Consider the following 15,236-nt stretch of genomic DNA (forward strand, 5'->3'; position numbering starts at 1 on the left):
GATAAACTGGCTAACTAGAAGTTGGGGATGTCTGTGGCCATTCTTGCTTTCCTATGTGTTGGCTTCATTCTCAGGCCAACTTCCCATATGGTAGCCAGGAAAACAGACGGAGAGAGAGGAAGAGAGGGAAGTAATTTGGTGATACTTTAGAGTGGTTCTGAATTCATCTACACCTCAACTGTATCTCTGGACTTCTCAATTAAATGAATTCAAAAACTCCCTTTTTTCACCCATGAAGTTAAGTGATTAAGTCAGAGCAGAGAATGAAAGGACCCCTCCCGGACTGAAAACTATGGGTCTCCAGGGGATGCCCCTTTCTCCAGGGTCTAGACATGTGCCTTGGTTTAATAAGTTGATTTCATGTGCATTTTTCCATCAGGGTAATAATGTTCTCCACAAGTAAGACACTAATTTCTGATGTGCTCTGTTTGGCATTTGTAAAGTCACTGTGTCTACTTTGCTTTGAGTCCTGGAATAGGCTGATACACTGGCAATTTCCTTAAACAAATTTACAGTCTCTAGCTTGGTACTTTACTTTCTTTTCATGCTATAAATCTGCATAACTCGCATGAGCTCATGCCAGTCAGATACATTCTTTCCTTATTGTCCTTGTTTTTCTCCATTTTGAGTAACAGCATTCATTAATGTTTTTTCCCTTATTCCCACCATCCTCTCTTCCAATACATGCCCTTGACTATATCAGTCTATTTAATAGTCCTAAACTTACTTTTTTCATTTTCCACATCTCTTCTTACCATATAATGAACATGAATGTAACCATTATCTCTATACCACCAGTGAACATTTACTCAAGGCCAAGTATTTTGCTATATCATTTCTTTAATCCTCTCAGATACCCCATGAGATAAGTGTGACTTTGGCTCAATTATTCAACTTTTCTTGTCCTCACTTTCCTCGTCTGTAAAATGGACATAATAAATATGAGAGGTGAAACTAGAAACTGGTTGATATTTATGTAAACCTGTGTTCTAACAAAACAGATGACTCCTCTACATGTGTGCCAATTCTAAGTCACACAGCCTTCAAGCAAGCTAGTTAGTTTCAGATCTCTGATATCATGGTTCACCAATGACTGATACAGTCTGCCTTGAGGGCCAAACTCAGCTCTCTGAGAATGCCTTTGCATGAAACACCCAGAAGAGACAGAGAATGAAGGGAAACAAGAAGTCTAGAGAAAGCAGACAGTCAAAGCAAGACAGATCCATACATAAGTATAAGAAGTTTCACAGAATGGACCCCTCTTCTTTCCAAATTTCCCCTCAAATAATGATGTAGAAAATACAACACTTTTAGAAAAAAACATGGAAAGTGTAAGAAATAAAAGTGCACAGATGATGTGGTAACTAGGAAAAAAAGGTGACTCTAAATCTGTACCCTCTTCCATACTTGAAAATATTAAAATCTGGATTTCATGAAAAACCAGTAAGATTTAGAGGAGGTACAACTGCAAATGTTCCTATCTAAAGGCTTTGGATAGGGATCTGCTTTCCCTCTAGGTTCTTGAAAATGTTGTGATAAGAAATAATCTGTTCTTTCTCCCATCAAAATGCAGTGCAGATAATAATTTGTAGAGTATGATGGGAAGCTGAGGTGGGGAGTGAGGTTAGATGCAAATCTGAGGAGTTACCTGCTGCCCACCCTTCAACTCCACTTCACTAGGAAATGGGGTTCAACAGGGCTTTCCATGAGAGCTCTGCTCTTCATTACTTGCACACAGAGAAAATTATACAGGGGAGCCTTCTGCCAAGTGAAAAAGGGGCAGCTGAAAAGAGGGTGTGTGCTAGGAGGTGGGCCATGCCATAATTTGGGGTTGTTTTTAATAAGACTATTATAGAAGGTTCTCAAGTCATCCTGGAAGACTAGAGATCATGGGGCTAGATTATGGGTTTAGAAAACAGAAAATCTCCAAGTACTGGAAGGGAAACAGCCAATATTTACTTAGTGGCCGAGAGGAATCTTATTTTTAATCTATTTACCTGAAAGAACTGATAAATCGAAATCATCTGGTTTCTAAAAGGGCAACTAGTCCAAGACTGATCATTTTAACTGAATGGACAAAGAAGGATAATAACAACATAATAATCCCCACTACAGAGACGGGAGAGTCTTTTAAAGTTAAAAGGAGGAAAGGGAAGAAAAAAGAAGAATAAAGGGGAAAAGAGAAAGAGAATCACACAAATACACACACAGATACACACACACACACACACACACACACACACACACACACTCAAATGCTCCAGAAGGTAGTGGAGATGAGGAGGAGGTGAACCCCACAGGGCAGTAGAGTTGCTCTGGAGCTAATGTTACTCATTACAAACACAAATTAGATCATCAAAGGATTAGTCATTTGTATAAAAGTTGAACCTGTTAAAAAAGATATGCATATCATGTCATTTGCTTCTCACGGCATTCTTGTGACAAGTATGATATTGCTCAGCGACTTGCTTTTTTTTCCACTTGATATCATGGACAATTTTTTGTGTCGGTATACATAGATTAATCTAATTCATTGTAAACTCCACAGAGTATTCCACACTGTAATTAATTTAGACGTTCCCTGCTGATGTGGTTTGGCTGTGCTCCCACCCAAATCTCATCTTGAACTGTAGTTCCCATAATCCCCACTTGTCATTGGAAGGACCCAATGGGAGGTAACTGAATCCTGGGGGCAGTTACCTCCATGTTGTTCTCATGATAGCGAGTTCTCACAAGATCTGATGGTTTTATATGGGGTTTTCCCTGCTTCACTCTACATTTCTCCTTGCTGCCACCATGTGAAGAAGGACAAGTTTGCTTCCCCTTCCACCATGATTGTAAGTTTCCTGAGGCCTCCCTAGCCATGCTGAAATGTAAGTCAATTAAACCTCCTTTATAAATTACCCAGTCTTGGGTATGTCTTTATTAGCAGTGTGAGAACAGACTAATACACCTACCATGAATGTTCTTGCATGTGCTTTCGGTGAAGCTGTAGTTAGGATCACCAGTTTATGGGTCCGAAATGGAGGCTCAGAAAGTTGAAGACTCTACAAACGGTTGGTGCCCTCACTCTTAAGCCCCAATTCTCCAGAGGCCCCTCAGACTAGCAGTGGGTGTGGCTTTGACTGCAGAGAGAAGCTGAAAACATCTCCTTTTTCAGGGGACTCACCTGCTCCAGGTCATCAGTTGACCTTTTGTTTTCTCCAGCTGGATCCTGATAGGGTAGGACGAAGAGTTCAGCAGTGGTGGGTAAGCCGGGGAGCACCGCCACCAGGATGTGCTGGTCTGGAACCCCTGTGGCCTGAGGGACAGACACAGGGGCTCACATTAGTGCTGCAGAGAAGAAAGCTGAGAAGGGACCAAGTATTTGGTGGGGGGATCAGGGGTAGGCAGAAGACACAAGAAGGGGCCTGAAAGCAGAGGCCTGGGCATATCAGGCCAGGGGTGTGTGAGAGACAGCACTGGGCTATAGGTCCAGGTTCTGGAGTCAGGCTGTCTGTGATTTAATCCCAGCTTCAACACTGTGAGACCTTAAGCTCATTGCTTGTTTTCTATGCCTACATTCCTTTAAATAGAAGACAGGACAGTTGCAGTACTTGCCTTGTTCATGGGTGATTTTGAGGATTAAATGAGTTACACATGAAGCATTTACGGTAGGGCCTGGGGATTCAAATGTTAGCTCTTCTTCCTAGAGAGCATCTCCAAGGTGGGGACCATGACAGTGAGAAGACCTTCACTTTATCATCTGCCCCTCATGCCTTAGCCCTTTCTAACCTAGCTTCCTCCTTCGTCAGCCCATTGGAGTTACTCTTCAAATAGACCCATCACATCCTAACCACCTAACCTAAGAGGACATCCCCATATCACAACCCTCAGGAGGCCCTTGTTGACTTTTCTGCAGCATCAGACCCGATGACCAGCCCTGTTCCCTGAAGCACCCTGAGCCCCCCACTTGGCCACACTGACTCTTCTGTTAAAATTACAGATATCACTCAAGGACTTCTTGTTTATCCTAGCTCACTGTTCTCTCTCTTGAGCTTATACCTCAGGGTTTCCCCTGAATCCTCTCTCTAGATGCTTCTAGAATCAATAGCTATAATCCCAGCTTCTCTCTCCAGCAGTCCAATTCAGATCATGTTCCCTTGTCCAAAATGCTTGCAAGAATTCCCATTGCTAACAGGATTAAGGACATATTCAAGGCCTTCTGCAATATGGTCCCACGCTTCCTTTCCAAACTAATTACCCACAACTCTTATTCTTTTGCCAAATGTGATGATGTACAATTTCTCAATATTTCAGCCTTTTCCTGCAAACGTTTCTGTGCATGTTATCTCCACCAGAATGTCTTTTCTCTGCCTTTGCTACTTACTCTTCATGAGTCATCTTAAAGCTTATTTATTTCATTATTTCCCAATTATGTGATTATTTGTTTTTGAACTCCACTGAGCTGCATTTTTTTTTGAAGTAGCAAGAAATTCCAGGTATTAGGTCCTCACCGAATGTTATAAGTTACTTAGCACAATCCCAGGTACTTCCTGGGTGCATTGCTAAGTGAATTATATTATTTGATGCGACCTCCAACAACGTTACTATTATAAGTAACTTACAATATTATTTTAGGCAACCTCCAACAACAACCCTTTGAAGCAAATATGATTACACCTCACTTTACAGTGAGGACATATCACACGCTGGGGTCCTCAGGAAGCTGACCCTGAGTTTAGTATGTAGGATGTTTATTAAGAAGTGCTCTTGGGAACAACACCTATGGGAGCAAAGGGAAGGAAACAAACATGGACAAGGGAAAAATTGAGCTGCCATATAGGCCCATGACAACTTCACGAGACCCCAAGGGGAGACACAACGGCCCTTCAGAATTGTCTTAAATTGGGCTGAGATGGCCAGGACTTTACATAACTGCACCAGCCTGTCATCAGACATGAGCCACCCTAAGAAGTGACACGACTTAGAACCAGGCTGGTGAAGACTCTGCCCATAGCCCTCCCAGAAAAGACAATAAGTGTCTCCCTGAACAGAGATCTGGATGGTGCATCTCAATTTCCACTCCAGGAAAGATGGTGGCTGTAGGAAGATTAGACAGTGGCTCAAGGCCATCTAGGAAGTGACTGCTGATGCTTTTGAAGCCTGGTCTGACCGTGAAGCCTGTGTTGGGACCCAGTGCTCTGTACCTCCCTTCTCCAGACACTGACAAACAACAGCTCCTATTATAGCAAACCCCATACTGTTTTATGCCCTTACTAGGCTGTAAACTCAGAGACTGCGCCTGAATAATCTTCATTGTATACAAAAATGTTTACAATGACATTCAATTAAAGATTTCATTGTGAAATGTCAATAGCAAAAGCCATTTTGATGAAGAAAAGGCAAACAATTTAATACCAAATTTTGTTTCATAATGAATAGGAAGAAATGCAAATAAACTGACTCTCAGTTGTACCTCTCATAGGGTTTATTAGTGTACACTTGGCAATGTGGTCCCTTGGGACTTAAAAAAGTGGCCAAGTGCAATTACTGATCTCAAAGTCAGTGCAAATTGCTAGGAACCAAGCTCTGCATCAACTGCCTCTTGGGATTGGGTAACTAGGGAGCCTTGGAAACTAGAAGGTATTAATACCACCACCACCACTGCTATAACCCTGCCCTGAGGGAAATTGAGTCAATCTGTTTATTTTGCATATTCCTGATTATGCTACACAGCAGGCTAGAAATATTGATGAGCAGTAATTTCTAGCCTAATGGACAGCTGGTAGAAAGGTGGAGGTACAGGGCATCTGATCTCTAGGTAATAAGTGTGAAGAGAAATCAGCCTGGAAGCCTGGACATTGCTGAGCTAGTGCCTGGTTGATACATCACCTGCAGGAGTTGGACAGATGGAGGACCTATGGGGACACAGGTCCCTAGAATGCTGCAGATGAGAAGAGATGGGCAGTGGGTTCGTTAAAGAGCATAAGTCATCCGTCTTGGACAGCAGACGACAAAAACCAGTTGTTACCCTGGAGACAGATGGCTCAGAGCAGAAAGGCCTATTCCTTTTAGGGTTGTAGTCTGGTAGTCGCGCCTCCTGGTGGTGATAATGTGTAACCACCAATCATGTCACAGATGCTGAGACCATAGAGACAGAGGTGGGTGGCATTGCCCAGAGGCACATGAAGATACCCCTTCTTTACCCCAGTATTCCATCTATCCCTGTTTCTCCTTGGAATAAGGAAAAGGATGGCCCTAGAGTGGAGTGGTTAGGAAACCACAAAAATCAAGATTCAAACCTTGATGGTTTGACTCCAGAATCTGATCTTTAAGTGCATGACCTTGGATGAGTAACCTAATATCTCTGAGTTTCATTTCTTCACCTACAGAAAGGGAATAATCACAGTTTCAACATCATAAGCTTATTTGGGGGATTAAATGTGTTAAAATAATGCAAAGCACTCAAAAGAGTACCTAGAATATTTTAAGTGCTAACTAAATATTAACAAAGGTAATGAAGACGGGGAAGACCAGCTCCTCGCAAGAGGCTGGATGTAAGATCTGTTTTCTGAGCAGGAGTTATCTGAATGCCTTTATTTCATCATCTTTTTGTGTCCTGTGGCACCATGTGTTGGAAGCAGGAAAGAATGTTCAGCAAACCTAAATTGATTTTCATTCTGAGCTAAGAATATGCCCTGGGAGTGGATAACTCACTTCTGATTTTCTGTGTTTGCACAACAAGCTCAAGTTGCCCCATGAGCGGCTATCCCACTCTTCTGCTCACTCATGAAAGTAGAATAAGGGGCCGGCGTGGTGGCTCACGCCTGTAATCCCAACACTTTGGGAGGCTGGGGCAAGTGGATCACTTGAGGTCAGGAGTTCGAGACCAGCCTGGCCAACATGGTGAAACCTGTCTCTACTAAAAATACGAAAAAAATAGCTGGGCGTGGTGGCAAGCGCCTGTAATCCCAGCTACTTGGGAGGCTAAGGTGGGAGAATCGCTTGAACCCGGAAGGCGGAGGTAGCAGTGAGACGAGATTGAGCCACTGCACTCCAGCCTGGGTGACAGAGTGAGACTACATCTCATAAAAGAAAAAAAAAAAAAAAGTAGAACAAGGAGGGGGAGATGTGCCTAAAAGAAGGTGTCTTCTCTAATTGCCAGTGACATTTGCTCAGGGAAGGATAAACCACAACCACCTTGTTATTCTCTGAGAAACCTTAGGAAGCTTTGTCAAATACACAAAAGCCCAGACATCGGACTCAGGCCCTTAATTTCAATTTTGCAGCTTCATCCTCTATTAGATATGAGAGTTTAGGCAAGTTACTTAACCTCTCTAAACCTCAGTTGCCTCATCTCCAAAGTGTGGATAATAATTCCTTTTTGGGGTTTTTACAGTGCAGAAATGTCTTTAAAAAATGAGGAAAGAGAAATATGACTAACCATCATATACTGAATGCTCACTGCACTGTTATGCTCACAGTTGCGGAAGTTGGAACCTGGGACCACTCTTACTAATTGTAGTCACCCGAGGACACTTACGTGCTGAGTTCACTGGCATGTACAGTAGCTAGTTTTATACTTCCTAATGGCCTAATTGTGAACTCTGCTACAGAAATGTGGACAAGGGAGTTTAGGATATACTTGTCCTCCTTCTCTAAGCAGAATAAGAGTCACAGAGGGCAAGGACACCATGTTTGCCCATGGTTCCATAGTTGCATCCCCTTTAGGGCCTTTGAGGTGTCTGCATGTGTGGGGCTCAGCTTTGCAGACATCAGGCCAGAACTTCCCATGGGCTCCAGATTCTTCCTGCTGGGTTTGTTTGTTTGTTTGTTTTTGTACAAAGCTCTCCTTTCCATGAAATTCTTCAAGGACAGAGAGAAAAGGTACCCAAGTAAGAGGAGAAATTGTGTGCACTCACTTCCACCAGGGATTTTTTGATGACTCGGCCGATGTCCCTCCTCCACTCAGGGATGTCCGGGTTGTAGTCATCCAGGTTTGGAGAAAAGGACAAGCGAAGAGACCGGAATTCCTCTGGGGATATAACGGTAGATGGATTACTATAAGTCAAATAGTCCTGCCAAGAGGTTTGTTACACTTTATATTTTATACAAAATGGAGGGTCCTTCCCCTTCACTTACCATAGGGACCTTTTTAGAAGGCAAGTCACTACCCTGTGAATATCTCACCAGCCCCTTCTTTTCTTTTTTTTTTTGTTTGTTTTAAGGAGCGGAGAGTTTAACAGGCAAGAAAGAAGGCAGAAGAAAGAAGGAAGAAGCTCCCCTGTATAGAGACAGAGGGAAGGGGCTCCAAAGCTGAGAGAGGAGACCCCCCCCCAGACTACCCCTGGCCCCCCTTCCCCCCTTCTCCTTTTCCGTCTCCCCCTTTCCCCCTTCTCTCCCCCTCCCGCCGCCCCTGCCCCCCGCCCCCCGCCCCCCGCCATGTGGCGGATACCAGCCAGTTATATGAGGAGGCAGTGTCTGATTTGCACAGGGCTCAGGGATTGGTTTGACCAGGCATGTCATTCATGATATAGACAGGGAAAAAACTGGCCCTCCCACCCTAGTCTTTTAATATGCAAATACAGAGTGCCATGTTGTTCTACACACGTAGGGATACGTGGGGGCAGCCATGTTGCCAGCCACATGTGAGGGCAAGGGCAAGAAGGGGCAGGGAATTGCTATGTTTGGTTGGACCCAGTTTCTAATGGCCAGCATTTGCATACCAAAGGTTGCCAGCAGGCTCTAAGAGCCAGTAGCCCCTTATTTTCTAAACCAAACTCCTAACTTTGTTCCATGCCTATCTTTGCAGCCTTTGCCCATTATTCCTAGTTCTAGGTTCTGCAGTCCTGGATAGTAAATGATCTGGAGCAACCTGAATGCATGGCAGGCTTATGACCCTGGGCCTTTGCACACACCGTTCTTCTGCCTAGAACGCCCCATTCTCCCCACTGTCCATGCACAAAATATTCAAGCTCTAGTTCAAGCACTCTCTGGCTCACTACCCTCCCCCATCACATTTTAATTTTCTTTTTTATGGCACTACTCTGTTTCGTACATACTTTTATTATTATTATAGGGTTATGGAATAATCATTATGATTAGATATTTATAATTATCACTGTAATCATTCTATTGCTATCGTTTGTTTGCAGGGATGTTTCATTTAATGGAATTTTATGTTATTCAGGGATTCTCTTCATTGTCTCTGTAGCACCTGAGTTAGTTTAGTTCTCCAGGAAGCAAGATGGTGATTACACAGGGAAGGATTATATGAGGGGAATTCTCTGTGCGAGAAAGCGGGCAGGAAGCCACAGGAGTCATGGAGAAACATCGACCACCGTGCATGCATATAGGACAGTCAAAGAGAGGAAAAAAGAGTGGGTGACTACTCTGCAGTCTGAGGAAGGTTCAGTAAGCCTGTCCTGGAGTCTTGGAGCCAAAGTCGCTGGCAGAGGAGTCCCCTGCATCCCAGGAATGGTTCAGCCTTAGTATCCCTGCTATACTCTGTCATTGGCAGGGGTAAGTCCCTGGAAGTTGGAGCCCTAGCCCTAGCTTGGTGATAAACTTCAGAGCACAGCACTGGTGGCCTTGGTCAGTTACACCCTCTGGAGTTGGAGGTCTGTGAAGCCCATTCTTGTGGCCTCGACACTCCTTACCCAGCATAGTGTTTGGCACATAATAGACTCAGCTCACGTGGCTCCCCTAAAACCTGCCAGTGCCTCCACATTGCATAAAATTTAGATTCTTACCACAGCCTTCCTGGCCCTACATAACCTGGTGGGGACCTTCTTTCCTTTATCCTGTCTTACCTGGCTCTCCTGCCCTCTCTGTGCTCCAGGACCTGTACTTCCCTGTGCTCCTCAATCCTGCTGGCTCTGTCCATACCAGCTCTCTCCACTTCACTGGACTGTAGCAAACTCCCCTCTCATCATTCAGTCTCTCCCCGAGAGGCCTTTCCAACCACCCAACCTCAGGTAGCCTCCCTTCCACCATCCCATGCACCCTTCATCACTGGACCCTTTGTCTCTTTTTCATACTCAGCGCTATTTAAATTATTTTGTTTTCATTGTTATATCCTTCAAACTGGAATATAAGCTCAATCAGGATGATGGCTCTGTGTTCCTGGCCCTTGGGACAGTGTCTAGCACACAGTAGGTTTTCAGTTACTATCTATGAGTCATTTATAATTAATAAACATTTGTTGAATAAATGTATGCTTAACTTATGGTGTAGCCTTCTTGAAATTTAGGCATTTATTTATTTAATAAACATTTTTTATGTTAAGCATGCCCTTTTGTTTCATTAGGGTCTAAGCAACATTGGGGATGCCAATTTACATTCAGGAAGCACAAAAGCTCACTTGTACATTTCCTAACAATGCTAAGGAGTTATCAAACACATGTTTCGAAGACTCTGACATTATAAGGTATGTTTTCGTGGCAGTTAATATATGCCAAAGAGGTATTGTTCAAAGCTTGACTATTTTATGAGTCACTGGTCACCCACGTGAATATTACCTGACGGAGAACAATGAAATGTACGTTAACTAAATAGTGTGGTAAACAGCAGTGCCAAAGAATCACCCATTAAGTCCTCCCTTCTTGCACGAAGATTTAAGTTTATGTCATTCTCACTTTCTCCGTACCTCTTACCAAACTGCAGAGACTTCATCCACAAGGGAGAATGTGTATCTTAGTAAAAGGACGCAAATGAGAAAATGATGCAGCTCCCTCCGTAATTACTTAGCATACTAACCTTCATGGCAGGGGGGCAGAATGGCAGGGAAACGTACTTAAGTTGATTCAAGAAACAGGGGATGCATGTGGGCGGACTGAAAAGGGTAAACACCAACAATATAATATTTTTTGCAGCCGTTGAGAGAGATAAATTCTATACACTCGCATATTTTTATTTCCAAGCAAACTTGTGCCCTGGAGCAAATTAGAAGAAACAATGCAAACTAGATTTTCTTTCTTTTAATTGATCGTGTGGCTTTGGGTAGACAAACCTTCCCCTGTCAATTTCCCAAATGTGATGCTTTTTTCAGTCCCATCATGACAAGTCTTCATGTTCCCGTCAATCTCACTAAACTTCAAACAAGTTTCTGTTTCTTCCTGACTGTAAGCTCCTGGACTTGCTTTTCTTAGAGTATTCTGGAAAACTTACAATTGTAAATTCCTTCTCTGTCCCTTGAGATGTAAATCTTCTACAACTCATGAATGTCTTTCTCAAGGACCCGGGAGCCATTCCTTTGAAAGGTAATCATCGAGAAAGATAGCACCCCTCCCTATCTCCCAATCTCTGCAGGAGAGTAGGAGACTGACTTCCCTAAGCAGCGATTAACTCACACAGATGGTCTAATCACACTGAAAACCCATGTGCTTCCTAAAGTTCTCCAGTATTTTCCCACTAGCTAACCCCAGCGTTTACAAATCTTCCTGCCTTTTCTTTCAGCTGGGTTCATTCTTTCCTGTTTAACTTTGCCTGGTGCAACTTTTGTTTAAGGAGTCACACCTGTCATTAAAACTTTCTGATCATGGAGCCAGGTGTGGTGACTCATGCCTGTAATCTCAGTACTTTGGGAGGCTGAGGAGGGAAGATCGCTTGAGGCCAGGACTTTGAGACCAGCCTGGGCAACATAGGGAGGCCCCATAACTTTCCGATTATGTATATGAATCTCTGGATAACTCATCTGACCGAAGACAAATTAAGGGTGGCTGATGGTGCAGGAATTTGGTTAGAAGAGGAGAACCTTGCCAAATCTCTTAACAAAGAGACATATGATAACCTATTTTTATAAAGAGTGATTCACCCTTGGGTGATACCTTTAAAGAAATTGTAGAAAGAGGAAGAAGCAAGCATAGCAAGGCATGGGAGGTGCTTACAAACATACCCTCTGGATTCAGAATTCTTAGCTCGTTTATTATACTTATCTCATGTTTTCTCATCCGTAAAATGCATAATTATAGAATATTTCTCATAAATCTGAGCAGATTTAACAAAGCATATCAAACCAAATGCTTAGAACAGATGCCAGTGGCTAGTAAAGTCTTCATCAGTGTCAATTACTATCACCACCACCATTGTTATTATATTTGTCACCAAACAGCAGAATGACTTTAAGCCAGTAATTCCCTATGTCTGGGCCATAATTTCCTATCTATAAAATGATGGGCTGGACCAGATAAGGCCAAGATTTAAGGTTATCTCCATGATTCTAATGACATCACCAACATGCATAACCAAGAGAACATCTGTTGGGCTAATAGGTCAGTGCCCATTAGTGCAACCTGTGACATCCAAGAGGGAAAGAAAGGAAAAAAAAATCCAGTGAAAATAAATGAGAATCAGTTAAGTAGGATAGTTTCAGTGCATGGGCCCTGAGTCTAGATGGGTTGGGTTGCAAACCCAGCTGCACCACTTGCTAGCTGGGGCAAGTTATTCATCACTCTGAAAAAAATGGGGATCATAATATCACCTGCTTTACACTAGGGTTGTTACGAAGAATAAATGCATTCCCAGCACACAGAAAGGAGATGGAGAAGGGAAGAGAGGCAGACTTTGCCGCACTCTACACAGCCACTGTTTGGCCACCTTGTACCTTGCTAACGGGACATTGGTAGGAAAATCACAGTCCTGGTTTATTTCTTATTATCTAGGCTGATCAAGCCTTTCAGGAGGAAGGGACAGAGAAGAAATTATAAAATCTAACACCCAGCCATGAAAGGAATAGTGTCCTTAAGGCCTTTTGATCCTTAGATGTGTTCAAAGTTGCTTACAAATTATTTTCTGATTTTGAAGGTCAAGTTGGCAAGATAAGCATTAACAGAACCTGACTCCTCACAGGAAAATCCAGCCCCAAATTATCTCATCAAAATCAATTGATTCTGGAACTGGGCAATTGACATTATTTGGACCACGAGCTAGGCTGGCTGTCTCTCTCTCGCTCTCTCTCTCTATTTTTTTTTTTCTTTCCAGATGGAGTTTCTCTCTTGTTGCCCAGGCAAGAGTGCAATGGCACGATCTTGGTTCAGTGCAGCCTCCGCCTCCTGGGTTCAAGCGATTCTCCTGCCTCAGCCTCCTGAGTAGCTGGGATTACAGGCATGTTCCACCATGCCTGGCTAAATTTTATATTTTTAGTAGAGATGGGGTTTCACCATGTTGGTCAGGCTGGTCTCGAACTCCTGACCTCAGGTGATCCACCCGCCTCGGCCTCCCAGTGCTGTGATTACAGATGTGAGCTACCGCACCCAGCCTCTCTTGCTCTCTTTCTCATCCTCCTTCCTTCCTCCCTCCTTCTGCCTCCTCCTCTCTCTGCACAGCACTTCCTTTTCCTATTTAATTTCCACTTCTTATATTTCAAAAGCTAATTTTTCAGGATTCATATGTACCATTTCCATATTAACAATAAACATTTTTGCCATGTACTAGTAACACTTAGTGCATATCCATATGACTGTCTTTCTATGCAGAAAAAGATTTACCAAAATGAAATCAATCCATCAAGTATTTTTTTTTATTTCCAGTTTTCAATCAATGACTCCATCTTTTCATTTCAGTACACGTTCATTTAATCTAATCCTGTGACCATATTCAATTTCCCCAACTGATCACAAAATTAGGCTTTTGTTCAAATATCCAGTCTATGGCTATGCATGACATATAATTGTTACGATGCTTCCATCACTCTCAATCTAGCAGATAATTTTTTTTATGACACAGATTTGTGGAAGAGGTTTTAAAAGTATTTAGACAATGGCAGATTTCCCTTATTAATCAAGAATTTTAAAGTTGAACTTAAAAAAAAGATTCAACATTAGCTATTTTATTTTGTAACTGGTATTCAAATATTACTAACATTCTAAGTGAAATGAGTTAGCCTTACACATCCTAAAATCCACTTTACCCTATGAGTGAGTGAATAGTCACTCTACCTCTAAGAAAACCCTTTCTGGATCCCGTGACACTGTTTTACCAGTGATTCAAATTTCCCTACAGGAAAAGATGAGACTTGCCTCAGCTCTTTCTCAACTACTGCCCTCCATTCTCCAGGTAAAAGTCACAGCTGGGGGATGGTCTCGGGCATCATGGCACAGGAGAACCTCCTCTGAGCATGAAGACAGCAGTAGATCCACCGAGATGGGCACTCACCATATACTGCGATGGTCTTTGTGTCTTGTAGGATCGCATTCCCAGCTGAGACCTGCACTGTGATGGTATTCATTCCTTCCGAAGTAAATCTGAAGGATATGCTTCCCTCCAAGGTGATCAAAGGCTAAAATAAACAAGGGCCCAGAGTGAAGGGAAAGCTCTTTAGTTAGTTGAGACAGCCACTAACTCTGAGCCAACAATAGGCTGTCTAACCCAGCAGAGGCTCTTCCTGATGTACCACAATGGCACTGAGTCCCTCTATGCCTCCCCATCATCTCAAGTCCAAAGCAGAAAAGAGGCTATTGGAGCAATGACTCCAAGCAAGTCTGCCTATTCATTGTGAATTCCTGATATCATCCTGATTCAGGGCTGGGGAGATGGACAGGTCTTGCTTACTGGTGGAATATATGTCTCTCTTTATGCATCACCTACTCACATCAAGCAGATCCCTAATACAAGGAAATGATCAAAGCAAATGAGAACGGGTGCTCATATTAATCCAGATGGAAGCAGCCGTCACTGAAAATCTATAAGCTGCCATGTGTTCATCTCCAGGGTGTATGATTTCTGTAGAATTACAATGGAACATGAATCCGGTACACCAAAACCATACACTAGTTAAACAGCAGTGGCCTTGTGTGCTGGCCCCTTCTGAGAAGCCTCATCAGCAGTTTCCTGGAAATAGCTGCTGTGGAAACAAGCACTAATTGGATAGTGGTTTGAGGATTCAAAACAGAAAAAAAAGAAAAAAAAAATTTGGAGTGGTGCCTGCATTACAATCGAATGCTAGGGTCCTAGAGGAAAAAATATTAGCCTACTGACCTCCCTCGACACACTCCTCACAAACATTTATTTCCCATCTTTTCTTAATTAATTTAAAAATCAAAATTCATTTAATTCCCTGTATGGCAGAAAGAAGACTAACGCCCAGCATGAGAAGCCTTTTCAATAGGGTCTCTTGAGAATCTGGTTTTCTTTTAAAAGGAAAAATAAAAAAATAAAAAACAATAGCGGGTATAAAAGGAAGTTGTTCAGTACGTTCACCTTTTAGTACTAGTTTTCAGGGAAATGACATAGATTCCTGCTCTTCCACTATGGAT

The 15,236-nt window shown here is 42.8% G+C and overlaps 1 protein-coding gene across 5 annotated transcripts in view; it reads right to left on the reverse strand.

The window, feature by feature from the left end:
• SORCS1 (sortilin related VPS10 domain containing receptor 1) overlaps positions 1 to 15,236 on the reverse strand; it is a 594,724-nt gene that overhangs the window by 32,969 nt on the left and 546,519 nt on the right. For all 5 annotated transcript variants that reach the window (XM_002821140.5, XM_003777633.4, XM_009245781.4 and 2 more), the window contains exons 21-23: positions 14,137 to 14,260; positions 7,905 to 8,017; positions 3,170 to 3,301 (exon numbers count right to left, since the gene is read on the reverse strand). In XM_002821140.5, coding sequence (XP_002821186.6) covers positions 3,170 to 3,301; positions 7,905 to 8,017; positions 14,137 to 14,260 — 369 coding nt within the window. The remainder of the gene's footprint in view (positions 1 to 3,169; positions 3,302 to 7,904; positions 8,018 to 14,136; positions 14,261 to 15,236) is intronic.

Source organism: Pongo abelii, chromosome 8, assembly GCF_028885655.2.
Source record: "Pongo abelii isolate AG06213 chromosome 8, NHGRI_mPonAbe1-v2.0_pri, whole genome shotgun sequence".
In the NCBI taxonomy this organism is placed as follows: Eukaryota; Metazoa; Chordata; class Mammalia; order Primates; family Hominidae; genus Pongo; species Pongo abelii.